Source organism: Carassius carassius, chromosome 31 (assembly GCF_963082965.1).
Source record: "Carassius carassius chromosome 31, fCarCar2.1, whole genome shotgun sequence".
Classification (NCBI taxonomy): Eukaryota; Metazoa; Chordata; class Actinopteri; order Cypriniformes; family Cyprinidae; genus Carassius; species Carassius carassius.
Window position 1 is genome coordinate 21,661,838 of NC_081785.1, and position 27,841 is coordinate 21,689,678.

Sequence of the window (27,841 nt, forward strand, 5' to 3'; positions counted from 1 at the left end):
CTAAGACAAAGCTTTTATAGCTAATCATGTTACAGACATGATATCAATTAACTTAATTAATCACTAGATGTTCTCCCAGCTGAATCTTTTCAAAACTGCTTGCTTTTTTAGCCATTTGTTGCCCCCGTGCCAACTTTTTTGAGACCTGTAGCAGGCATTAAATTTTAAATGAGCTAATTAAGTGGATAAAAGTGTAAAATTTCTCAGTTTAAACATTTGCTACGTTATCTATGTTCTATTGTGAATAAAATATTGGCTCATGTGATTTGAAATTACTTTAGTTTTCATTTTATTACAATTTAAAAAACGTCCCAACTTTTCCGGAATTCGGGTTGTACTTTCAAGACGCTGTGCCAAATCCTGATGCACAAACCACATAAAGAAAATAATTCCGCAAATAACTGCAGTTGCAGGTTTCAAATTGAGATGGCGACAAAGACGCAAAACTTGTCCACTGAATCAGGAGACACTGGCTGTGGTTTATTTTTTTTCATGATATGATCGTAAACAAAAGCTTGACAATCACACTAAGTTATGTGATCCTGCTTTATTATAATATTATTCTCACTGAATCTACAGTCTGGAGTCAGCATGAATGGCGATGAATGGATCCTCGTCTGTGTTGCTGATGCTGAAGGTGGCGTGTCCCTCAGCATCCACTGACACCTCTTTCCCTGTGCAACTGCCTCCACTTTTATCTCCAGAGATGACATCACAGTATGTACCCTTGGGTAGGCCAGTGTTCAGCGTCATATTCAGTGCCCTGGAACATTAGTCAAATCCAGTAAATGATGGCTAATTTGCATTATAACATGTGCATTATTCATGGATTAGAGTTGTAAATTTCTCTCACCAATCATCATTGTTGATGACAATGAATCCTTTGCTGCCACGGCTGAAGGCAATCTGATTATTACCGTTGTCCCACCAGTTGGAGAGAGGCTGGCCACTGACAACATTACGGTAAATCACCATATTCCTGTGGTGGGGAATAGAGCAAGAGAGTTGCTGGGATTTGACACAGGCTAAAGAAAGATGTGTCCAGCAGACCTTAATAACTCACTCCTACCTGATTTGACGCCATCTGTGCTCACATATCCACTTGTCCCCACAGGTGGAGTCTGGGTTGATGGGGACTGCCTTAGTGGATCCATTGGCATTGCTGGGGGGGCCCATCCAGTCATTCTGATCCTGTGTGTTTATTTGAGCAAAACATTATTTATTCAGGTTTTCTGAACATTTAGCACACTCATAACTTAAGTAAAATGTGCTTGTCTTTATTCCAATAGTGCATGATTGCAGAAAAAATAATATTGAACATTGATAAAGCAACACATTTTGTTGGATAGTTTGTTTTGTTAAAAAAAAAAATCCAATGAAAAGACACGCTGGCTATAAACGATAAAATTAAATCGCTATCCTCAAAATTCATAGATGGATTGTGTATAAATGTTTAGTTTAATTTAGGGCTGATAAACAATAATTTTTTTAACTGAATTAATTACATGATTTGGTTAATGAATCGAATTAATCATTAAGTCATTGTTGTGTAAAGCATCAAACAGGCATTTCAAAAAGTAGGACCAGCAAGAAATATTTAGTTTGATCAAATTTATTACATATAGCCTACTCTTTTGGACCATGTGAGTAAATGGTGACAGAATTGTCATTTTTGGTTGGGTGAACTATAACTTTAATCATTTATTTTCTTAATTTTATTATTATTACTATGAAAATATTACATTATTTCTTTAATGAAATGATACTCTAAATAATTAACTAAAACTGCCAGTAGGTGGTGGTAATGTCTTAATGATTAAGTCATCGAGTCATTTTTCTCATTCGTTTGATTCGTTCAAATGGCTGATTCATTCAGGAGTGAAGTAAATGGTTCTTTATTAATGGTTAATTGAATCATTAGGCTTGTTTGACTTGAAGCGGTTCATCGCCATCAGACCGATCGGTGTGTGACATCAAAGAACCGAGCAGATGACTCCTTGTGCTTCTGAATCGCTCTCACGGTACTTTGATTTCAAACACTGACCGGTCTGTGGTTCAACGCACCAAATGGTTCACCAAATTCGTTCAAAACATGAATTGAGAAATGAAATATCGCTGTGGGTTGCTCGGAGATGAACAGTCACTGCTTTATCTTTATCTTCTGTTTGGCAAAATTGAGCAAAACAGATTTCAAACTTCAGATGCTCAGCGGTCTCTGGTCGTCACTGACTCATTCTCCTTTTCATGGCTGGTCATAGAATTCCTCTAGTCTTTCCTGTCATCACAGTAATTGCACTCCTGTTAATTGCACCAGGTGCAGTCACTTTATTGTCATTAGCCTCCTTATAAATACCAGTATTTTCCTGTTGTTTGTATGGAGTCCTTACCCTTCGTGTATCCAGCCTTCTCGTCCCCCGAGATTCTTCCTTGCCTTCTCGTCCTCCGAGTTCCCATTCCGTTCACTTTCCTGTTCTCTCTTTTGTTTATTTATTTATTTGTTTTGGACTGATTGTTTGGTTTTGACCTTGGCTTGTTCGACCACGATTTGGATTACCCTTTAATAAACATACTTGTGATTGGATCTCTCTCTCTCCCTGTGTCTCTCTGGTGCACGATCGTCACAGAAGGACTCCATCCCAAAAGATCCAGCGCTATGTCTGTTCATATTTCCTCCCCAGTCACCGAGCGGAAGAGGAATGGTTTCGAGAGCACTCGCCTGGTCGTGTTTCGTGGGACCAGGGGAGGTCGCTCAGGAGTGAGTGGTCGAGAGGAGGTCCGGCATCACTCTCCACTATGGCCCCCCGTCAACCCTGGGTTCAGGAGAAACGGATGGGAGCCGCCGTCTCACCATTGTGGACGGAGAGGGGAAAGGAGGCGCAAGTCTGCCGAGACAGCGCCAATGCACAAGATGGCCGCCAGCCCAGTGCCACTGCCCAAGATGGCCGCTGTGCAGAATGGCAGTCGACCCAGCACCATTGCACAGGATGGCCGCCAATCCAGCACCACGAGGCAAGATGGAAGCCAGCCCAACACCACAGCACAAGATGGCCGCCAGCTCAGCGCCACGAGGCAAGATGGACGCCAGCCCAGTGCCACAGCACAAGATGGCGGCCAGGCCAGAGCCACTGCGCAGAATGGCCGCCGGCCCAGCACTACTGCCCATGATGGCCGCAGGTCCAGCGACACTGCACAAGATGGCCGTCAGCCCAGCGCTACGAGGCGAGATGGACGCCAGCACAGCGCCACAGCACAAAGTGGTCACCAGCCCAGTGCCACGATGCAACCCTCCAGGGTTGAGTCAGGTTCCGGTTGACCCTCCAGAGTCGAGTCATATTCCCGTTGACCCTCCAGAGTTGGTCAGGTTCCAGTTGACTTTCCAGAGTTGAGTCAGGTTCCAGTTGACTATCCAGGGTCGAGTCAGGTTCCTGTTGACCATCCAGAGTCGAGTCACGTTCTAGTTGATCCTCCAGAATCAATTCAGATTCCTGTTGACCTTCCAGAGTCGAGTCAGGTGCCCGTTGACTTTCCAGAGTCGAGTCAGGTTCCGGTTGACCCTCCAAAGGCGAGTCAGGTACTCGTGGACCCTCCAGAGTCGAGTCAGGTGCTCATGGACCCTCCAGAGGCAGGGTTAGTCACCGTCGACCTTCCAGAGTCAGGGTTAGTCACTGTTGACCTTCCGGAGTCAGGGCTAGTTCCTGTCGACCTTCCAGAGTCAGGGTTAGTAACCGTCGACCTTCCAGAGTCAGGGCTAGTCACCATCGACTTTCCAGAGTCAGGGCTAGTCACCATCGACTTTCCAGAGTCAGGGCTAGTCACTGTTGACCTTCCAGAGTCAGGGCTAGTCACAGTGGACCTTCCAGAGTCCAGGCTAGTCACCGTTGACCTTCCAGAGTCAAGTCAAGTCACTGGTGATCTTCAAGGACAGAGTCAAGTCACTGGTGATCTTCAAGGACAGAGTCAAGTCACTAGTGATCTTCAAGGACAGAGTCAAATCACCGGTGATCTTCAAGGACAGAGTCAAGTAACCGGTGATCTTCAAGGACAGAGTCAAATCACCGGTGATCTTCAAGGACCAAGTCCAGTCCCCGGGGATCTTCATGAACAAAGGCAAGTCACCATTAATCTTCATGAGCAGAGTCAAGTCAGTAGGGATCTTCTGGAACCCAGTAGAAACACCATAGGAGTACCAGAGTCTCGTCATTTCACTGTTGAACTATCGGAGCCTCCCCACATCTCTGCTGAATTACCAGAGCCGTTCCACGTTTCTGCTGGACTACCAGAGCCTCTCCACGTATCTGCTGATCTACCAAAGTATCTCCTCACCTCTTCGGAACTTCCAGAGCCTGGTCACATCTCAGTCGAACTCTCTGAGCACCCGACTGATCCTGTTGTGGCCACGGAGGCTACCCTTAACTTGTTCATGTTCTTTGTTTCAGACTTGCCCAATCAGACTTGTCCTCCTGTTCATTCGACCACATGGATGTGGTGGTCTTCTGCTCCACCCTGGGGGGCGTCTGGTTCTGCCGCACGGATGTGGTGGTCTTCTGCTCCGCCCTGGGGGGCGTCTGGTTCAGACGATCGGATGTGGTGGTCTTTTGCTCCGCCCTGGGGGGGCGTCTGTTTCAGCCGCACGGATGTGGTGGTCTTCTGCTCCGCCTTGGGGGGCATCTGGTTCGGCCGCACGGATGTGGTGGTCTTCTGCTCCGCCCTGGGGGGTGTCTGGTTCGGCCGCACGGATGTGGTGGTCTTCTGCTCCGCCCTGGGGGGCATCTGCTTCAGCCGCACTGATGTGGTGGTCTTCTGCTCCACCCTGGTGGGCGTCACGTGATGTCCTTCTTGGACTTGTGTTTTTGTGTTTATTTATTTTTTTGTTCTTCTGTCTGTGTTTTTTTTTTCTGTTTCCTCCTATGGACCTGGCCCTCCGTCCCTCCCCCTGATCCTCCGCCGGTCCACCTCCCTCCTGAGTTTCTTGTCTGTGTCTTTCGTTTTGTTTCCTTCTAAGGACCTGGCCCTCCGTCCCTCCCCCTGATCCTCCGCCGGTCCACCACCCTCCTGGACTCCTTGTTTTGTGTTGCACTTCTCTTGTCTCTGTTTTTCCCATTTTACCTGGTCGTCTTGTCTCTGTTTCCCCATTCTACCTGGTCTTCTTGTCTCTGTTTTCCCCATTTTTACCTGGCCTCCGTCCCTCCCCCTGGTCCTCCGCCGCTCCACCTCCCTCCTGGTTTCTTTGTGTTTTTGGTTTTCCCTTGGGTTCGGGTGGAGCATCTGGCAGCTGCTCCGTGGAGGAGGGGGTAATGTCACGCTGTCTAGTCTCTGTTTCCCTGGGTGTCCACTAGTGGGCTCACTTCCCCTTAGGCACTTCACCGTAGGCACTAGAATTCCTCTAGTCTTGTCCTGTCATCACAGTAATTACACTCCTGTTAATTGCACCAGGTGCAGTCACTTTATTGTCATTAGCCTCCTTATAAATACCAGTCTTTTCCTGTTGTTTGTATGGAGTCCTTACCCTTCCTGTATCCAGCCTTCTCGTCCCCCGAGATTCTTCCTTGCCTTCTCGTCCTCCGAGTTCCGGTTCCGTTCACTTTCCTGTTCTCTCTTTTGTTTATTTATTTATTTGTTTTGGACTGATTGTTTGGTTTTGACCTTGGCTTGTTCGACCACGATTTGGATTACCCTTTAATAAACATACTTGGGATTGGATCTCTCTCTCTCCCTGTGCCTCTCTGGTGCACGATTGTCACACCTACACAGACTGAATCTTTTCACAATATTATGTATGGTTGTTGTTGGTGAAAGACCTACATTCTTTGCCATTTTGCATTGAGAAATGTGATTTTCGATTTGCTTGACACTTGTCTCATGAAATTTGGCACAAAATGATGAGCCATGATCCAGCTTTGCTTGCACAGGCTAAGATGCTCCTTTTAAACCCAAACATGATCCTTTCAACTTTACCAATCCACCTGTTTACTGGGAACTGTTTCAAAACTGTTTAACTTGAATACTCTAACCTTTTCACTTTTATTTTTTATTTGGAGTGTGTTGCAGGCATCAAAATCAAAATTTGTTTATATTTACAAAATACATTTGACTTGGTCAGAGAAAACTTTGGAAATCCTTTCTTTGTTCTTTTGTCAATTAAATAAAAAGTTAATCAGATTCCAGATTTTATTGCATTTTACAACATGTCCTAAGTTTTCTGGAATTGGGGTTGTAATTTACCTTATTCAAGAAATAAACTGTCAAAATACACTGAACAAAATTTGTTCATTTTTAAAATACAGAAACAATAAATGTCTTTACAGTAACTATAAATTATGCTTTTACTGGACACATTATATAGACATTTGGAATCTAACTAACAAATGATCAACAAATGTCATTGTCAAAAAGTGAAAGTATATTCATGATCATGTCAATTATTGTGCCTTAAGCGCCAACAATTGAGGTATATTTTACCCCCAATACCAAACATTTACATATTCTTAACTTTGTATTATTAATATTAAACTGTTGATTTAATTACCTTGAACAAAACAAATCTTAAAATAATTAAAAAGTAATTATTAAAAAAAGTAAAAGCATTTACCTTTCCATTCACAAAATGTCGATCCCAGAGGTAGCTAGACATGACTCTGGTCACACCGTATGGGTGAGCCAACATGAGCCCTGTAGCGATCTTATAAAGCCTGCAAAGTTCACAATGTAAAGCACCACTCACAGTAGTAATAGTCATAGTAAAATATTTTACCTAGAGTCCCAGAATGTGAGAACAAAAGCTCCACCAACGCCGTGTCCTCTCTGATTATCATGACTGTCCACAAACACCACAGCTCTATCAGAAGGCATGAAACCCCAGCCCTCTCCCCAGGTCCTAAAACAAAACACCATTTACAACCCTTTCAGTAACCTTATTGAACATGATTTTAGGCCCAAGGGACACTTCCTTATTGATAATATCACATCAACTACACTAAGTAGAAAAGTGTAGATTAGCTTAACTTAAAAAACAATCTTCGCAATACTATTGACCATTTTATACAAAAATATATGACCGCTCAATGCTGCAGAATGACATTTTCCAGAGAGCTAATAATAATGTATAGGTTACTGCTGCATACTTGAGATAGCTTAGCTTTTCTTTGTTCCATTTACGGACGACTGTGCCCAGTTTTGTACTGTATTTGAACTCTGTCACTCTTCCAAGTTCAAAATATTCACTGGCTTTAATGGCTTCCCCACCCAAGTCGATCACCTGAAAAAAAGGCATTCGTGTTAATGCTTTCAACAACCATTTTAGGTAACTCTTGTCTTGTCAGGAAGGTGAGACCTCTTGATAAATGAAGGGCTTGGTGCCAGGAGAAAACCAAGTGGTATTGAGGGTCTTGAGTCTGCTGTAGATGTTAGAAAGATCACCGGGCCACATGTGCTTACAAGCATCGACTCTGAATCCAGCCACACCCAGATCAATCAGTTTGTTCAGATATTCAGCTGCCTTCCTTCTAACATAGTCTTTCTCCAGCGCCAAATCCAGGAGACTCACCAAGCGACAGTCCCTGACCTGTCAACATGAAATCAACAAGATGGTGTCAACAACAAGAACGGGTCATGAAGTGTTTACACAACAAAGTGTTAAAAGCACGGCTGCAAACAAGAACCTGGAAAATCTCATTGTAGTTTTCAATCTCTTCATTGGCAGTTTTACATTTGTCATCATTGAAGTCCCACGATGAGTAGGGAACAGAGGGGAAGTCCTCCTTGTTGGCGTTGAAGTATGTCCCACAGCTGGAGTGAGTGCCCTCTCCACCAGAGGCTCCACACATGTGATTAATCACTGCATCCACATATATGTTCACCTACAGGAAGGAAAAGTAGCACACAGGAGATGCTCCGTAATTATTAAGCCACTTCATTTTTAATGTCGTTATTTGGCTGTCTTTAAGGTACGATACTATAAGCCTTAGTTTTGCATCACCCCAACATTATTACAGCGTGTGATCATGTCCTTCAGCTCTGCCTCAGTTCCTGATCTGGAGCACAGGTTGTAGCTGATCGGTTGATACCTCTGCCACCAAGGATGCCAAGGATTGGACACAACAATACTCTCACTGGGAGGAGAGATCTATAAAATCAGACAACTGTTATTTTACAGTCGTTTTTGTTTTCTTACATTTTAACAACACTTCATAATTCAAAACCTTCTGTACATATCTTATCTGAAAGCTCCAAACTATACATTTATCATACTCTTACTTAAAAATAGTGCAGGCGAATTTGTGCTGGAATCAATAAGCATTGGAAACATACCTGAACTCCTCCGTAGCCGTTTGGTGCCAGGTATCTCTCACATTCTTCTGCTATATCTGCCCACCGCCACTCAAACAGATGAACAATAGAGGTCCTGTTATGTTTAGTGTTTGGGTTGTGCTGGGCAAGACACAGTCCAACAAGTGCAGCCACAATCAGGAGCTTCATTGTGCCTTTGTCCAAATGAAAAGAGTTTAGGGTGAGTGATCTCAGTGTCATAGACACCATCCAATGCATGCTGAAAAGCCATCTACAGATCAAGAGACTACATTGCATGGAAAGTGTTGTTGTTTGTGCAGTGCTTGAACCAACTGGCAATCTTGAACTGACTCACAATGTTCAAATTGTAATGCATTGGTAATAATTAATTTTTGTAAATGGTAAAGGCAAATGTGTACTAAATGAGCATGTCTTTTGTTTCTCTAAAATACACACACACACACACACACACAGACAAACTTAACATGATAAATAATGTACATTTTATTTGAAATCTACTTACTTCAAAAATAAGATTAAATTATTGCTGAAGAATCTCTTATATTCGAAATCTTGTTACAAAGAAACTGACGTGATTTCCACTAGCTGCTGTTTATTTTTGTTTCGCAATATTAGTAGTTCTTGTCCTTGGCTTTTCTGAAATTATGCCAAACTGTCATCTATAAAACTGTGTGCTGCCAATAACAGTTTACTGTCAGAACTGGTTATTTATTACAACGCAACAATTAAGTGAGGTAGTGTATGATTTATTTGTTTTATTATTAATATTATTATTATTATTATCAAATTAATTTAATTTGGAGATTAAAATGAATTGTCTGATTTGTAAAGGTTGTTTTATATGTTAATATGACTGATAGTAGTAACAAATCAATAAAAATAAAAAAAACGTTCTGTCTGTGCTGAATCCACTTGAAATCAATGTTTTTATTCCAAAGTGCCATTTGTCCTTGCCAACAATAAAGTTAATATTTAAATTAAATGTTAAAGAAGGCCTAGTTAGCAAAATAAATAAATGTATTAACAGGAATCGACCGATTTTTTTTATTTATTGCATGCAGCGATAAATGCAATAAGCATAATAAATGATAGTTTCAATTAAATTTTCCTTAAATGCATTAAACTCTTAATTAAACATTTTTTTATTGTATTCGCATCATTATTAATACTGCATGATGAATTAAGCTAATTTCAGTGTGTTCGTGTGGTAATGCAGTTAATGTTTTCGCACTTTCATGTTGACGTCACCATTCATTGCATAAGAACGAGTCTCTAGTATGACTCCATAAATATCCGTAATTTTAATACTTAAAATTACTTAATACATGGATTTTTTATGGCAATTTTGCATATTACATTTCAAAGGCTATATGAAATAAAAAGTTTAAAAAAAAAACACTTTTAGTATTATATCAACAAATAGAATTAACATTTAGCCTACTTAGTGATGGGAGAAACGAACCATTTCGAAATGCAGCAAACGCATGCCAAACCATGACAGCTTCTTACAAACCCAATGCAAATGATTTCTTGAAAGCAGTGGCGGTTCTACACGGAGGCCTAGGGAGGCCCGTGCCTCTGTAGACATGTCCCTGCCACCCCTGTGGCCACCCCCGTGCTGAAAAAAAAGTAATATGATTTTACACGCGAGCGCCAAAAGCGGAACTAATGTGACGCAACGTTCTACACGGGTAAATTAGTGCAGCGCACCCAAACTCTTAGGAATTTAATCATATTCAGGGATGCAAACATCGCGCTTTTCGGCGCCTCCCGTTTTTTCACATCAGTTTGGGTGACTTGGGTCTGATTATAATTTCTCAAAGTCATCTGAAGCAATTCTATAGCTTAATGTTATGGACAGAAGACTATTTACATCATTAAATTAAAGTTTACGGAAACCTTGTTCCCTTTCGAGAGTACTCTCGTACTGCGTAAGCTAGCTTACGCTATGGGAAAAGGTCCTCTTTTCTCGAGAATATGAAGCCAAAAATTATCCTTAATTTTTAAATAATGTAAAACGCAGTGCCGCAGCACAGCAGACCCAAGCGAAGCGGCTCGCGCGCTTATTGGCTGTGCTGCGGCAACTGCAGCAACCTATGGTGAGGCGGCGGAGAGTAACGAACCAATGGGGGCGCTTCGCGCCCATTGGACGTCAGAGCGCGCCAAAATAGGTGTGGCTGGAACTATATAAGCCACCGCTTCACCATAGGGATCAGATTTCATCTCCTTCAGCGATCTCACCTGCACTTCGCTGTCTTCTCCGGAGAAGCCTCTACACGCCGTCGAAAAGCCTCTCAGCGGGATAGCACTGCAACGCAGATCTGAGGACGCCGGCTCGTGCTTCATCTCGACGCCGCCTTCAGCACTCACTTCCTGCTGCGCCATCCGGAACACTCCCCGCGTGCCTCGCCCGCTCTCGCTCCTTCGCCTGTCCTCTTCGTGGACGAGCAGCGCCAGTCCCTGCTCACCAGCGCCCCCTTCTCCTTCGGAGCGCCTGAGGCGGAAGAGGACAGACACGACAGCCTTTCTCTCGCCGCGTCCAGTAGTGAGGAATGGTCGGGCTCCATTGCAGACCCCCCCCCCTCTACAGCACCCAGCTGCACCGGACAACGCGCCGATATCGACGCGGAGCTTACTCGCGTGCTTACAAGGGCTGTCAGCGACCTTCAGCTCGACTGGTCTCCTCCAGACGAGCCCGCTAAAAGCAGGCTGGATGAATGGTTCCTGCAGGGGCGCCCTTCGGCCCCTCCGCAAAGAAACGCCCCCTTCTTCCCGGAAGTTCACAATGAACTCACGAAGTCGTGGAAAGCCCCATTCTCCGCACGCTTGAAGACTTCTGTCTCGTCAGCACTCTCCTCTGTCGACGGCGCCCGAGACCACGGTTACGAGAGCCTCCCCCCTCTCGAGGAGGCTATTGCTGTACACCTCTGCCCGCCCTCAGCCGCTGGATGGCGGTCGAAGCCTGTGCATCCATCCAAGCCGTGCCGCACCACCTCAGCTCTCGCTGGCCGAGCTTACACCTCCGCTGGTCAAGCCGCTTCGGCTCTACACACCATGGCTGTGCTGCAGGTTTTTCAGGCCAGACTTCTCCGTAACCTGGACGAGTCTGCCCCAGATACCTATGACTTTAAAGATCTCCGCAGCGCTACTGATCTAGCCCTGCGTGCGACAAAGACCACAGCACAAGCGATCGGCCGAAGCATGGCAAGCCTCGCTGTTTTAGAGCGACACCTCTGGCTCACGCTCACGGAGATGAAAGACGCCGACAAATCCGCCTTTCTCGACTCTCCTATCTCGCCTTCCGGCCTCTTTGGCCAGTCGGTTAAGGGTTTCGCTGAACGCTTCACTGAGGCTCAGAAAACGTCGCAGGCAATGAGACACTTCCTGCCGAAACGCTCTAGCTCTGCTGCGGGACGCTGTAGAAACGCGCCGCCCCCTCAGACCTCGAAGCCATCGCAGCCAGACTTACAGTCTCGCCCAGCGACCAAAACCCAGCACCGCTCTCGCTCTACGAGCCGCAAACCGCCAGAGAGACAGGGACCTCGGCCCAGGATTGTGCTGAACCCCGAGCCTCCGAAGCCCTCCTGACCTTCGGGCTGAAAAGACCGTGGTTAAGTCCCGCTGCGGCCGGACCACCACACAAGAAACGTCACATGCTTCCTCCAATCCCCTCACTAAAGGCGGTTGGAGATGTCTATACTGCAGTAAACGAGCCTGTTACAATGCACGCACGCCTGCACACAAACGCCGTTTTCACGGCGACCTCAATAAAGCACAAAAAGAGTTTTTTCTATGTAGGCAGTGTGCCCACTACACAGTACGCACCCCTACATGTATACACACTCCCCCAAGTGTCACAAAGACTCACTCGGGTCTCCTTTCATGCCCACCTTCCCGCTCGCGCCGGATGTGCTCTAAATGTAGCGCGCGTGCCCACTTCTCAGTGCGCAACCCTACAAATAAGCGCTGTCACCACAGTGTCACAAGCACAACATACTCGAGCTACTGGTCCCCTCATAACAGGCGGCCAGTGCCCGAAGCACATTCAACCCATAGCCGCATGAGCCGCTGCATGGCAGGCCATCCCCGGCATATCAGATTGGGTTTTGAATATAATAAAACGAGGTAACTCGCTCCAGTTCGCTCGCAGACCGCCGCGCTTTCGCGCCGTGGTCGAAACGAAAGTGAAAAGCGAAATGACACACGTCCTTCGCGCCGAACTGATAAACCTTCTTGCAAAAGGGGCGATAGAAACTGTCCCCCCTGCGCAGCGCGAGTCAGGCTTTTACAGCCGCTACTTCCTCGTACCAAAAAAGGATGGCGGTCTCAGACCCATCCTAGATCTCAGACGTTTGAACAAAGCGCTTATGACGCGATCGTTCAAAATGTTAACTACCAAACAAATACTCGCGCAAATTCGCCCGAGGGATTGGTTTTTCTCAGTGGATCTGAAAGACGCTTACTTTCACATTCAAATAGCACCCCATCACAGGCCATTCTTGAGATTCGCCTTCGAGGGGCAGACTTATCAGTACATGGTTCTTCCATTCGGCCTCTCCGTAGCGCCCCGTACGTTTACGCGGTGCATGGATGCCGCTCTCGCACCCCTGAGAATGCGGGGAGTGCGAGTATTGAACTACCTCGATGACTGGCTAGTTTTAGCCCATTCCGAGGAACTACTGACGACACACAGATCCTGGATCCTCAGCCATTTAGAATGCCTGGGTCTCACGATCAACACTGTCAAGAGCGCTCTGTCTCCCAGCCAGAGGATTTCCTTTTTGGGGATAGACATAGACTCTGTGACATGTACAGCGCGTCTGACGTCACAGCGCGCTCTCACTATTCAGCATTTAGCCGCGTCGTCCAAAGCCGGGTCTCTTTACCCGTTCAAACGATTTCAGGAAATGCTAGGTCTGATGGCATCAGCCTCTGCGGTTCTCAAACTGGGCCTGCTGCGCATGCGCCCACTACAGCGCTGGCTGAGAGACCGTGTTCCAGCGCGCGCCTGGATTTCTGGCCGCGCGCGCATCAGGGTGACCCACGGCTGCATCGCAGCTCTGGCCCCTTGGAAAATAGCCAACTGGTATCAGTTAGGCGTAAGCACGGGCGCTGTCTCGAAATGGAAAGTAGTCTCGACAGATGCATCCAACCTCGGTTGGGGCGCCCTGTACGAGGGCAGGTCTGCCTCCGGCCTCTGGTCGAGCCCGGAGCGACTGTTACACATAAACTGTCTGGAGATGATAGCGGTCGAACTATCCCTGAAAGCTTTCCTCCCATTTTTAAAGGGCCATCACGTTCTGGTCAGATCAGACAGCATGTCAGTGGTGGCCTACATAAATCGCCAGGGTGGTGTCAGGTCAGAAACCTTGCACACCCTGACCGAGCGTCTTCTGACATGGGCACATTGCAATCTGCGCTCGCTAAAGGCAGCGCATGTACCTGGCATCCTGAACCGGGGCCCGGACATGCTTTCCAGGGCGAATGTTCCCCCTGGGGAGTGGTCTCTTCACCCACAGACGGTTCAGTTGATGTGGAGCATCTTCGGCAGGGCAGAGGTCGACCTCTTCGCCTCAGAAGACAACGCTCATTGCCCAATATATTTTTCAAAGAGCAGGGACGCGCTGGCCCTCGATTGGCCCAGACGCCCGCTTTATGCCTTCCCACCGGTCGCGATGCTGCCGCAGGTCATCGGTCGGGTCAGGAAGAGCAGATGTGCTATGCTGCTAGTAGCCCCACTCTGGACGACCCAACCTTGGTTCTCCGAGCTGATGCAGCTGTCCAGTACAGCCCCATGGCCAATACCGCTGCGGAAAGATCTCCTCACGCAGCTGAAGGGCGCGCTCTGGCATCCCCACCCCGAACTTTGGGCCCTTCATGTATGGCCCCTCAAAGGGTACCCGGGAACCTCCCTGAGGGAGTGTTAAAGACCATTACGGAAGCCAGAGCGCCCTCAACCAGGCGCCTATACGCGCAGATATGGTCAGTGTTCTCCACCTGGTGCGGGACACGGAACCTAGACCCTCACTTATGTGACGTGTCGGAGATACTCTCCTTCCTACAGGAGCGTTTAGATGCGGGCAGATCCCCGTCTACGCTCAAAGTGTATGTGGCAGCCATTGCAGCTTCTCATGCTCCGGTGGCCGGCCTATCACTGGGAAAAAACGAACTGGTCATTCGTTTCCTTAAGGGAGCTCGTCGGATGAACCCTCCCCGACCCCCTTCAATCCCTTCCTGGGACCTGTCCACGGTCCTAGAGGCCTTAAAGGGCCCCCCTTTTGAACCGCTTCAGTCTGTCGATATGAAGCTTCTTTCGTTCAAAACCGCTTTTCTACTGGCTCTGGCCTCAGTCAAGCGAGTGGGGGATTTACATGCGCTATCTGTAAGCGCTGACTGTCTCGAGTTTGGGCCTAATGACTCCAGAGTCATTCTCAGACCAAGACACGGCTATGTCCCCAAGGTGCTCTCAACACCGTTCAGAGCGCAGGTCATCTCGCTGTCAGCCCTTTCCTCGCAAAGCGACGAAAGCAACGCGAGCTTCATCTGCCCCGTCAGGGCTCTTAAAACCTATATTGCGCGCTCCGCCTTATTCAGGAGGTCGGACCAGCTCTTCATATGCTTTGGTGGGCGCACCCGAGGTCTCGCCACCACGAAGCAAAGCCTATCGCGATGGATAGTAGACACTATCTCGCTGGCTTACAAATCTAAGGGCCTTCACTGCCCGTTCGGCATCAGAGCCCATTCCACCCGAGGTATGGCCTCGTCATGGGCGTGGTCCTGCGGGATACCACTGGATGATATCTGTGCGGCGGCAGGCTGGGCCTCTCCGTCCACATTTATTAGATTCTATAATCTGCAAGTCCCTGCCCTGCAGGCCAGGGTACTTTCTATATAGACGTGCTAAGCCTTATCACGTCCCCCTTTTTTCGTTCCCTATATAAAGCTCACTAAGGTTGGCTGTTGGGACTGGGATTTCTCCTGCTATAAAGCCCCGAGCTCTCGCCTTGGGCTGTGACAGGTCGAAGTTCCCGAGCACGCACGGCGTTTTACATTGTGTTCCCATAGCGTAAGCTAGCTTACGCAGTACGAGAGTACTCTCGAAAGGGAACTTACTCGGTTACTAACGTAACCTCGGTTCCCTGAGATGAGGGAACGAGTACTGCGTAACCTGCCGTGCTATGTGCTCGGACCGGGTGATCGCTTCAGTCGATTTAAAACCTGATCCCTATGGTGAAGCGGTGGCTTATATAGTTCCAGCCACGCCTATTTTGGCGCGCTCTGACGTCCAATGGGCGCGAAGCGCCCCCATTGGTTCGTTACTCTCCGCCGCCTCACCATAGGTTGCTGCAGTTGCCGCAGCACAGCCAATAAGCGCGCGAGCCGCTTCGCTTGGGTCTGCTGTGCTGCGGCACTGCGTTTTACATTATTTAAAAATTAAGGATAATTTTTGGCTTCATATTCTCGAGAAAAGGGGACCTTTTCCCATAGCGTAAGCTAGCTTACGCAGTACTCGTTCCCTCATCTCAGGGAACCGAGGTTACGTTAGTAACCGAGTACGTTTTCCCTCCTCTGCGGCTGTCAATCATTCTCCATTCAGTAATTCAAAGAGCGCGCACCTCGTCCATTTACAGCAGGATGCATGGTAAAACTCTCTCCAATATTATATACTCACATCATAATGCTTGATCTGTAGATAAAAAGGCTGTGGATTTGCATAAAATGACTTTTTTATGTACTTGTATTTTATGTTTGTTGCTGTTTTTAAAAGACTCGCTTGTGCCTGTTAGATCACACACATGTTTTAAAAGCCGTAAACTTTTAAAATCACTGTGAGCTCAGTTTTGAAGCATTTCATATTATCATGGTTTTGCGCACTGAAAGATTATTAAAAGCTTATTATATTTTTAGCTTGCACAATACATTTAAAATAAGCATAATTTAATTTTATATTATTTCTGTGTAGTGTAAGCATTATAAATATATACACTTCTGAATTCTTGACATTCATATATAAATATTAAATTGTGAAATGTATGATTGCCTGATTGAATTTTATAAGAGTACTAATAGTAATTTGTTTTTATTAACATGTTTAGATTGTGTAAAATTACTGTGTAGATTTTTTCAAGAATTACTTTTTGTATTTATTTGCATTACATTTAAATAAAATATGTTGCCATTTTTAATGTGCCCCCCTGGTTAAACACTGGCCCCTCCTTGGCCCCCCCCTAGTAAAATTTGTCTAGAGCCGCCACTGCTTGAAAGTATAATATATTAAATGCAATCAAAATAATAAAATATGATTTTGTATGATATACCTCTTTAAATAGGCTAATTATCATCAATTTGCAAGTGCTTGTTTTGTTTGTTTTATGGAGAGCTTGTTTTAAACAGGCCAGTAAAGAGACTATTGACTACTACTCATCCTGTTATTCTCTTGGTCGGCGTTACGTCACAAATCATGTGACCTGCATAGCAACAAGCCGCCGCCGTGTTTGAAGGGTAAAACAAACCGAAGGCAATCAAGGCAAAGCCCGAGGAAAATCAAAAAGGTATCTATTCACAGAAGTTTTGTAGTGGATTATGTCAGTTATGGATACTAACGGACTACTTTGTATTAATGATGAATGATATCTGTGTATGCGAATGTATGTCGGTGGTGTGAAGTGAAGTGAATGTAATAAAACACTCATGTAAAGCGCTTTGTGACTAACGTTAGCTAACGTTACATGTATGTGAAAGGCGCTAGCAGCTATACAAATACAGATCTTCTTTCTTCTATTACAGAATGTCTTATCAATATATAGAAAGTCTACTTGCGCCTGCCTTGACCAGGTACCACAGAAAGCTGTCGCTTGTAGGTTTAACGTTACAATCTTGTCCCTATCGACATCCAGCTGAGTCCTGGGAGAACAACCCAAAGGCATGGCCCAGGCTCGAGTATCCAGACATATACAATTACCTCATCAAATCCCCTGGTGTGAACACCATGTGTACATACCATGTGTCCTACACTTGCAGTCATGTTTAAATACCCATCAAGCATCGATTACATTAACTGTTCATTTAGAAAAAAAAATGTTTATTCAAAAGCACTGTGTTACACAATGGCTGTAATGAGCTCAGTCTGTCAGTGGCACAGCTTGTACAGTGTCAGTGAGGGACACGGTTTTTTCAAAAAAGCAAAAATAGACTAACTGCAGAAACGTATCTTATTCCCCACACAACTAGTGCATTTCATTGTTGCTTATCAGTGTAGAGCTGCCGACCATTATGCATAGCAATGTCATAACATAGCAACAGAAAATTGAGTGGCCATCTCTGCAGTGGTATTATTTTGTTATTCTTTGATTTGCCGAATCATTGCTAATTTTTTAGGCATGATTCTCGGCAGTTTTCTCGACATATCTGCGCTCATTTGTCTTCCGCTTCGTGTTGCTTAATGGCGAGCGCTTGTTTGTTTTACCCTTCGCCGCGGTTGCTATGCTCGCGCAGTGCATTATGGGAGTAAAAGTCCCGGATGTCCGACCTCGAGAATTACACAAATGTCTTGTTAAAAATGTCTACAAGTTGCTAAAGCTGATCCGAGATCAGATACGCTGGATAGACCCTTCTCATTTTCGAAGCAGTTATGACGTAACGATGCCTCGTTTGACGTTTACTGAAATCACGTGACTTTGGCATTTTGATACGCGCTCCGTTTCGAAACAAATGATTCGCAAAGGTTTCATAGCTTCACGAAGCAGTGTTTCAAAAGCGGCCATAACTACATTTACGACCAATTTCACTAATAAGGAGCAGCACAGAATCGCCTGGTATATCACGTGTAACAGGATCGTGCGGAATCTTCTCCAACGGCTCGTGTGTGAGGCACGGAGAGCTCTGCGCGCGACTCACTTCCGCTTCCAGTAATTTCCACGGGCAACGAGACCAGAGGCAGCAGTCGAGAGGCCTCCAGAAGCGAGAGCTCACTCGAGGCGGCAGAACCCACGACTTCGTTAATTTTCAGCAGAATATCTGTATTAAATCATCATGGCGAAGTGGGGAGAAGGAGACCCTCGCTGGATCGTGGAGGAGAGAGCGGATGCTACAAACGTCAACAACTGGCACTGGTGAGATTCACCGGCTCATCACTCTCTCACTCGAGATATCATGATGCTAACATGCTACAGCACACCCACCTCTGACCCGAGCTGTCCTCTTACAACCAGCTGTCGACCGGAGAAAATAAGAGCTAGGACTAACGTTGCAGACAGCTCGCTGCAACCGAGACAGCTAAAGTTGTTGTTGTTTTGCTGATTGGTCTGTTTTATAACTGTGGTAAAATGCTGATGTCTGGCTAGTGGTCTGTTAGCGTCGTCGCAAGTTTATTCATGCGACTGTTTCTATCACTTGACGGAAGTCTGGGTTTTGTTCGTTTATTAACTCACTTGGGCTGTCAGCTGTCGTCGGACAGTTGACATCATTTCCGCTCGTTCTGTCTCTGTCAGCTTCAGCAGCATGGACATTGAATACTGCCGAGAAAGAGTTCATCTGCTTTCTTAGAGCAAGTCACATCTTGGTTAACTGTGTTGTCGAGGATTTTGAAGGTAATTGTATCAGGTGAATCTGAAGGAACAACAGTTCATGGGGAAGCTGAAGCATTTCAACCATTATGTGTGTTTGCTCGGCAGCATCTACATCCAAAATTAAATGTGTTTTAGAGTTGTCAAATACTACAGGATCTAGTTTCAACCATGACCAGCAAGACAGTCAAACAAATCTATGGTTTGTCAGTTTTTAGGGTTTACGTCATGTAAAAACTTTTTCTGTACTAAATGTCACGAACCAGGTGTTCCTCATTTAAACCGTTTCGCAACTGAACTGCGTTGAAATCTCAGGACATTTCAGTTCAGTTCAATTTTATTTATATAGCACATTTAAAAACAACCATGGTTGACCAAAGTGCTTAACAATGTCCAAAAAGTCACACACAAATAAGAAAAATACAGTAAAAACATCACATTGTCTCAACTCAGCTCGAATTAAAAGCCAATGAATACAGGTGTGTCTTAAGTAATGACTTAAAAATTCCAACAGTCTGAGCAGTTCTTATGTGTACAGGTAAACTATTCCACAAATTTGGTGCCACAACTGAAAAAGCTCGGTCACCTTTATTTTTTAACCTAGTTCTTGGTATATTGAGGAGCACCTGATTGGACGAACTCAGTGCTTTAACAGGAGCGTAGACATGTAAATGCTCTGATAAATACACAGGCGCCAAACCATTTAAAATCTCAAAAACAAACTAAAATCTTGAAATCAATCCTGAAGCGGACAGGAAGCCAATGCAGTGAAGCTAAGACAGGGGTAATGTGCTCATACTTTTTAGTCCCAGTTAAAAGCCGAGCTGCTGCATTTTGGACTAAACTGTAAGTGTTGAAGAGATGACTGATCCAAACCAACATATAAAGAGTTACAGTAGTCTAGTCTAGATGTTATAAAAGCATGAATTACATTTTCAAACTCTTTAGGTGCCAGGTAAGGCTTCACTTTAGCCTACAGTCTAAGTTGAATGAAACTGGCTTTTACAACAGAATTAATCTGTTTTTTAAATTTAAAAGCACTGTCAAAAATCACACCAAGATTCTTGGTAAATGGACGAACATACAAACCTAAATTACCAAGAGCATCTACACAAGCACTTAAATCCCCAGGACGACCAAACACAACATTTTCATTAAGACAAAGAAAGTTCTGATCCAGCCATATTTTTATATCTCTCAGGCAATTAAGTAATGACAGAAATGAAGCTTTGTCATTTGTTTTGACAGGCAAATAAATTTGTACATTATCCGCATAACAGTGGAAGGTGATATTGTGCTTTCTAAAAATATACCCCAAGGAGAGCATATACAAAGAAAACAACATAGGGCCCAATACTGACCCTTGGGGGACGCCACAAAAAAGAGGGGCAGCAGATGACGAAAATTCACCAAGGTGAACAGCAAAATTTATATCGGTCAAATATGATTGAAACCATTTAAGGGCTATTAAACATTTGTTTTCTTGAAGACATTTGTATAATGCCTAATAATTTAGTCTATTCTTTCTTAGGAATGATGCCTGACAAATAGAAATCTACATCTTCTATCTGTATAGAACTTGTTTTTTATTGTTTATACAGTTTACATTGTTGCATTGTCACAAAAGTTCAAATTAATTTGTGTCTTTTCAAGTCTTGACAATTTACAGGAGCATCTCAAAAAATTTGAATGTCGTGGAAAAGTTTATTTCAGTAATTCAGCTCAAATTGTGAAACTCGTGTATTAAATAAATTCAGTGCACACAGAATTAAGTAGTTTATATCGTTGGTTCTTTTAATTATGATGATATGGGCTCACATTTAACAAAAACCCACCAATTCACCAAATCTCCAAAAATTACAAAATCAATATCAATTCATATGCCTTGGTTTATTAGGACCGAGAGGGACGCCACAAACTGGTCATCAGAGAAGCTGAAGGAGCTGCTCATGGGGTTGTGGGTGGAGGGTGAAGAAGGCAAGTGTGAGATCACAGAGGTCAGCAAGGTGGAGGGAGAAGCATCCATCAATAACCGCAAAGGGAAGCTTATATTCTTCTATGAGTGGGATCTGAAGGCCGACTGGAGAGGTGAGGAAAATGATTTGGATCAGGGAATGAATATGGCCAATTATTTAACTGAATCAGTTATTTAGCTTTGGTGTGACTTACTTAACTATTTACATGATTTTGGCTGTTTGTTTGTATAGGGACATCAAAATCAGGAATCCAATACAAGGGGAATATTGAAGTTCCAAACCTTTCGGATGAAAATGACATGGACGACCTTGATGTAAGTTACACAACTAATTTATGTATTTTTACAAGCTGTGGCATCAGCAGACTAAAGGCTTTACAGAAGATTACTACTCTGCAGTGTATATTGTCAGTTCATTTAAACACTATAGTATTGGAGAACCTAAAGCAGTTTCTTATTTTAATTCATTTAATCTTTTAACTGTTATTACTGAATATTGAATCCTGGATATATGAGGAAGCATCATTTTAAAAGTGTGATTTCTGGACCTGGATTGTTTTAATGTTTTATCTTTCAACTTTACATCTTGAGTATTGTTATAACGAATATACATGTTTGTAGTTATGCCAAGCTCTGAAATGTTTTATCGGGTAGAAATCATGAATATTTTTCTTTAAACCCTTTTCCGGTAAATCACAAACAACTGGAAAAGTCATTTGGCCTTAAAAAAAAATCTTACCTTGGGGTCAAAAAGGTTAAGAACCACTGATCTAAAAAGCATCTGGAACAAAAGTGATTTGTTTGTTAGATGTGATTAGTTCAAGAGCCATGCTGAGTGAGTATATCTACTATTTTTGGGGTATTTCACAGATCAGTGTAAGTCTTTGTAAAGATGAGCCTGAGACGGTGCTGCTTTCTCTGATGAGGAGTGAGGGAGTCAAAAAAATCCGTACGGCGCTAGCCAGCTACGTGGACTTCCTCAAAACAGGTAAATCTCACTTCGCCATGCATAAGAGTTGTAGAAGCATTGCTGCTACTGCATTGTCTGTTGGATGTGGATTGTTATAATCTGTTATGTGTTGTAGAGTTCACACAGGGCATGATCCTGCCAACAGCCAATGGTGTAACGCAACAGCAGACAGCCCAGACAACAACAAAGTCAAACATAACCAAGGTGAGCCTCAAATTTTACTTCTAAATGTTACTATAAATTAATCGTGATCCCAAAGATATTTGAACAATTGCGCCACATAGATAAGTTTGTTTTAAATACATTATCAAAGCTTAAAGCCTCTGCAAACAAGTGATGCCTGACCTTTTCTCTTTTTGACGATTCTAATTTGCTCTAATTTTGAACATTAAATCTATTGTTATCATTACCAATGCTGTCTTTGTACTGTCTTTCATTAAAATAAATGGCATTTGCGTTGATATTTTGTTATATTCTGTTGTATAACCCAGTGTGAAAATGTATTTATACATCCTTAAGTGTCCAGATATGTTTCAGAGCCACTTTTTTTGTCATTGGTAACGTTTCAAACAATCACTAATAATTTGTTCGAAAAGTGTGTGAAAAATTTTGACTGAAGGGATTTCTGCAGTCATCAGAATTCTTCTATCTCAGACCAGCTATTTTAAACTCTGTTTCAACACATTCTAGGGTTACTATTAAGCATAAAAACCCTTATACAACCCCGATAGGAATACTGAAATAAAAGATGCAAAATACAGCCATCAACGTACTTCAAAATTGTTACTTTATTGTAACATATTTCAATAAATTGTTTTAATAGTGCTACCAGTATTACAACATCAATATTGCAACTTATTTGTAACATTAGAATTTTTTATTTAGTGCAATATTCACTGTAACTTTGTCACTGCCACATTTTATTACAACCTTTACTAACAACTGCAACTGTATATACATGTATACCTAAACTCACTGTATTATCCCAGCGGTCACTATTGTTGCCATCAACAAGTTTACTCATTCTGTGCCCACACTCAACAAAACTGAATACCATTGTGAATTCATATGTTAATACTAGACACCTTAAAGATATGTACAAAAAATTTTTGTCATATCTTTGTTAACCTACTTTACTAGCCGTTTGTTTTGGAGCTTTGATGCTGCCATCATCACACTATTTCCCCACAGCGGGTAATAAACCTGAAGTATCGCAAAATCAAAGAGAACGGCTTATTTCCGCGTTGAAAAATAAGGTGGATTAGATGTAGGTTAGACTACTGCACTTGCACATTTAGAGTTTATGTTTTCATTGCGTGGTTTAGTCTATTAAAATACATTTAAAATTCCCCAAAAATTAAAGATAAGTCAAAAATATGACTTTATATGATGTTTATATTTATATCATCTGGTATAGTTTATCAGAGTGACGTTTTTCTCCAAATTTAAGCACGATTGCAAATGTGCTATTAATTTGATGAACAGCTAAATAAAGAATTTAATATTACGTAAGGAATTATTATTATTAACATGCTATTTAACGCTTTCTGCTCATATTCTGGGCTTATCTGCTTTCCTGTATGTAGTATATTGTATTAATAAACTGTAAACCGAATACGGCCTTTTTATGCCACTGTTTTAGTCTTTCTTTGGGGGAGAAAACTCTTAACATGCAATTTAGTGCATTACTTTCATAATCTGAGCAATTCTGATTGTTTGCAAATAGTAGGCTATGCTTTATTAATAAGGTGTACTGAATTTGGTGCTCGATTGTCACTGTTTTAGTACATTAAGCCACAATAAGCATTTTAAAATGTCCCAACTCTATGAATCGCTCTATCGTGAACGTACAGAGCTGTATGAACCACTGCAAGCTGAATAGTAAACAGTGTTTGTCCGAACTCAACTGGTTTTGCAAGAGAAAGCAAAAGATTTGACTTTTTTTTTTCCATCACCATGTCCATTTAGGTGCTCCGTACTATTGAAATTTTGTTTTTAAAATATCAAAACATTATGTATGCATTCGTAACTGCAGGTTAAATGCAGTCATGTCCTGCATTAAACAGTCTGTGTTAATGCATCTAAATGCCACTTCAAAAGCAGATTCTGTGCCATCTCTACATTGCAAACACAGATTTTCACAGAATTCCATTTGATTGGTAGCCTTATAATGTCTAACTATTTAAAATTTTTGATTTAATTTAGGAATTTGACACAAAATATGATGCATACATTTAATTAGGTAAGATAAAATTTCTTTATAAAGGTTAAAATTTTCATAAAAGATAAAAATCAATTTAAACTTATTGGAAAAGTTAATTTCTGTTACTCCTGCAAATTAACCACAGAGTCAACTCTCCACGGCTGTCCGAAACCTGTCAAAGTACCAGCACAATAACACGCTCTGCAAAATATCCTCTAGTCATCGTTATCAACAAAATTATAGAAAATATTGAGATCATTTTTTGACATTATCACACACCCTTAACAGCAACTTACAAATGAGCTACTCTGCAAGTATCAAGCAGTTTTATTTTAAACAACAGATGGCAATAGAGAGACCAAAGTCCTGCAGGTCAGCATCAGTTCAAATGTATCATTTGTGTGTGTGTTTTTTTTTTTTCTTTTTCAGATTGGCTCATGTAGCGCTGCTCCTCCTCCTAACACAGGGGTAAAAATCCCCACCTGCAAGTTCTCAATAAAAGACACCTTCCTCACCTCACCAGAAGACCTTTACAGGGTCTTTCTCAATCAGGAGGTGAGTCTTCTTGCTGCTGACAACCCATTATTTGTTAACTATAGTCTGGGCTCTTATTATTTAATGAGCAGATCATTTCTCATTAGTGATTACATTTGTTTGAGAGGGATGACAAATTGTGTGTTACAGATGGTGCAGGCTTTCACACGCAGCAGTGCTGTGGTTCAGGCTGAAAAGGGTGGAAAGTTTCGCCTTTTGGATGGAAACGTGAACGGAGAGTTCCAGGAGCTGGTGAGATTTTGGTTTCAAATCATATAAAGCATGATGACAGGAGACACTGTCCTTTAAATAAACAGCTCAGCTAAAATACGTACACGAGTTATGATTTGATTTTTGAAACTGTGTGGGTTTGACAGGTTCCTGAGCAGAAGATAGTCATGAAATGGAGGTTCAACTCATGGCCTTGTGGTAAGAGAAAACTACATTTGCTCAAACTGCTGACAGTTGACAGTCCACACTGACAATCTACAAGTTTTACAACCAGATACATTTGTTCAGACAAGTTTAGCCAGTGTCCGTTATATATCTACATTGTTTGCTATAGGAATGATGTAAGCGTTGGATGCTAAAAGACAACAACTGAGCTATCCTTGTGGAAAGAATACACAGGGCTGTCAAAATTAACGTGTTAGCGCAAATTAATTTTAACAGCACTGCTTTTATTAATGCTCGATTAACGCGCATTTTCTGTTCAACCCGTGGACTAGCCTGTAGTTTTAGAAATGGATGGAAATGCGGATGGTGTTGCTAACTTAAAACTGTTACTTTTATTAAAAAAAAACTGATATTACGTCGCTTCACTAATTTTACATGCAAATATAGCTGAAATCAAAGCACAGCTATTGTCTTCATCTTATGTGTATCCTATTTGATTCTGTTAGACGACGGCTCAATTATAAATCAGGGTTTGTGTGCAGATTAACATCTTGGAAGGGAGAGCTATGTAGTCTTAATGGGCAGTGTTTCGGTCACTATTTCATATTCATTTGGTTGTCTGACAACAGAAATGGTAAAATACATCAATGAAAACAATCAGTGAAAATATATTAGCAATATTACACGAGTAGACGTGAGATACTGTTTTATATCGGCATGGCTGTGATTCGGCTTTAGGCACAAGCCAAGAATCAAGAATTCCAACAGATCATGGAATAAATATTTAATCCATGGTTTGTCTAAATACTGGATTCTGATTGGCTGGCAGGTATGCATTAAAACAGTTTACTCCGCTTTGTGTCGTGGCCGCATCACCACCTCGGGTGTGCATTATTTTTCTAATAATTCAACGGCCCGTTGTCAATTATTCCTTACTTAATGCACAGGTAGTTACAAGTCAGTTTAATCACTGTTTAATATTAATGCACTGCTTTAACTGACACACACAAACACCAGCAAATCAGCAAATTAGAATGATTTCTGAAGGGTCATTCACAGTGAAGAGCAGAGTACTGATGATGAACATTCAGCTGTGCCATCACAGGAATAAATTATATTTTAAAATACATTTGTAATTATAATTGTAATACTGCACAATTTTACTTTACTTTTTTTTTTTTCTCCGTATTTTTTATTAAATAAATGCAGCCTAAGTGTGAGCATAAGCACAAAAACATATAAAATTGTACTGACCCCAAACTTCGAATTCTAGTTCAATATATGGCAGAAGAACAATGTGGTTTAAAAAAATTATAATAATAATTTATGCATGTCCCATTTTATATATATATATATATATATATATATATATATATATATTTACAAGCTCTCTTTTTGTGACCGCTGACTTTGAGAAACATCTAGCCGATTGTCTCTACACATTGTTTCCCTTACTGTCTGTCCTAACTTTTTATTTCAGAGCACTATGCAGCAGTGACATTGACTTTCACAGACAAGGGTAATGAGACAGAGTTGAAGATAGAGTGTCGGGCGGTTCCTGAGAATGAAGAGGAACGAACACGAGACGGCTGGCAGAGGTACTACTGCCACGCCATTAAACAGACATTTGGCTACGGCGCACGACTCTGCTGAGCCCAGGACGTAGCGGCCTCCACTTTTGCCTCTTTTGTTTTTATTTTTGTTCATTTTGCTCCACCTACAGAACAGGGGATCTGAATGTGACTCTACTGAACAGCAGGCATCACACTGCTCCATTATCACATTCCTTTATTTGGAAGATTTTGATGTTTACAGTAAATAAAAAAAGATTGAACAATGAGAAAAGTAAGATGAAAAGATGAGTAGTCATATGAAATATGTTTATGTGTGTAATATAGTGTTCTTATTCCACCATGGTAACTATCTGACGGCACTCCTGTCCTGTTCTGTGAAAGGGTCACAGGGTTGAACGGTGCCTTTTATGCTCCTGGTGGTTTTTAATAAGTTAAGAGCCTTTTCTCAGAGTTGTGAAAACTTCGGATCTTCTTGAAAATGGTTTGGAGAAAGAAAAATAAAGAGATGTTTCGGACCAATTAATTAATGTTTATTTCTGATGGAAATAATCATTCATGTACATTTTTGTCATCACATCTAATAGTATTTTGAACATATGTGATTTTTACTCATAGCCATTCACCAAAGCAAATAAAAGCTGCAGGAAGCCTGTTTCTTTTGTCTCAAACAGACTGTATTAAAAAGAAAATCATGTGGAATGCACAGCTGGTCATTTTTAGATCACTGCTTTTCTATTTGCTTTGTATTACTGTACTTCAGCCTTTATGGGGTTTGCCTGGTATTAGCTGCTGAAATGTTTGAAATGCCTGAAAAGGGAAGCACAGACCAATTTTAAGTCACTCAGTAACAGAGGAAACCGTTGTTTGTATTGTCCCAAAATATGATCCAAAAAACTTTGAGTTTTATTTATTTTCTTGTATATTTTTTGCATCACACTTTGTCACCAGACAAAGAGCATCATTTACTTAAAATAAAAGTACCTTTGAAACATCATCCTCGGTTGTTTTATTCAGCCATTATTTTGCATTACCCTATAATAGATGCTTGGTTATTTTAAACATTTGTACTACATCTTGTATCACGGTAGTAAGGTTAGGAGAAGAAAATGCATATTTATACAATAATATGTAATACTGACATCTTAAAATATACCTTATAGAATATTTACTATAAAATACAAATGACCTTGTCATACAATATGCCGCTTAAAGAACCCTGTAATCTACTGTGGATAATAATAACAAAACTAGTGACCTGCATTTAAAGATGACAAGAAAAGAAAAGAAAAAAACCTATTTACATTTAACTATAAATAT

The 27,841-nt window shown here is 42.5% G+C and overlaps 2 protein-coding genes across 3 annotated transcripts; one reads left to right on the forward strand and one right to left on the reverse strand.

The window, feature by feature from the left end:
- Positions 1-528: 528 nt before the first annotated feature.
- LOC132111768 (alpha-amylase-like) lies at positions 529-18,855 on the reverse strand. 2 transcript variants are annotated; one of them, XM_059519354.1, is made up of 11 exons: positions 18,738-18,855; positions 8,308-8,480; positions 7,976-8,122; positions 7,659-7,856; positions 7,331-7,561; positions 7,122-7,255; positions 6,752-6,874; positions 6,590-6,689; positions 1,070-1,191; positions 854-979; positions 529-763 (listed from the first exon to the last, which is right to left on the reverse strand). In XM_059519354.1, the coding sequence occupies exons 1-11, from the start codon at positions 18,838-18,840 to the stop codon at positions 574-576; spliced, it is 1,647 nt and encodes a 548-aa protein (XP_059375337.1). In that variant the 5' UTR covers positions 18,841-18,855; the 3' UTR covers positions 529-573. The 2 variants fall into 2 exon arrangements, with proteins under 2 accessions (XP_059375337.1, XP_059375338.1); XM_059519355.1 differs by lacking the exon at positions 18,738-18,855 and adding an exon at positions 18,132-18,264.
- Positions 18,279-27,518, forward strand: LOC132111769 (activator of 90 kDa heat shock protein ATPase homolog 1-like). The gene is made up of 9 exons (XM_059519356.1): positions 18,279-18,419; positions 20,770-20,960; positions 21,080-21,162; positions 21,718-21,835; positions 21,933-22,021; positions 24,450-24,575; positions 24,705-24,806; positions 24,932-24,983; positions 26,431-27,518. The coding sequence occupies exons 1-9, from the start codon at positions 18,340-18,342 to the stop codon at positions 26,601-26,603; spliced, it is 1,014 nt and encodes a 337-aa protein (XP_059375339.1). The 5' UTR covers positions 18,279-18,339; the 3' UTR covers positions 26,604-27,518.
- Positions 27,519-27,841: the final 323 nt, after the last annotated feature.

Coding starts and splice junctions, on each gene's coding strand:
- LOC132111768 (XM_059519354.1), bottom strand. CDS start 18,840: ATGAACTCTTTCTCGGCAGTATTCAATGTCCATGCTGCTGAAGCTGAC. Junction 8,123..8,307: donor ACGGCTACGGAGGAGTTCAG/GTATGTTTCCAA, acceptor CTGATTTTATAG/ATCTCTCCTCCCAGTGAGAG. Junction 764..853: donor GTCATCAACAATGATGATTG/GTGAGAGAAATT, acceptor CTAATGTTCCAG/GGCACTGAATATGACGCTGA.
- LOC132111769 (XM_059519356.1), top strand. CDS start 18,340: ATGGCGAAGTGGGGAGAAGGAGACCCTCGCTGGATCGTGGAGGAGAGA. Junction 21,836..21,932: donor CGTGGACTTCCTCAAAACAG/GTAAATCTCACT, acceptor TATGTGTTGTAG/AGTTCACACAGGGCATGATC. Junction 24,576..24,704: donor GGGTCTTTCTCAATCAGGAG/GTGAGTCTTCTT, acceptor TGTGTGTTACAG/ATGGTGCAGGCTTTCACACG.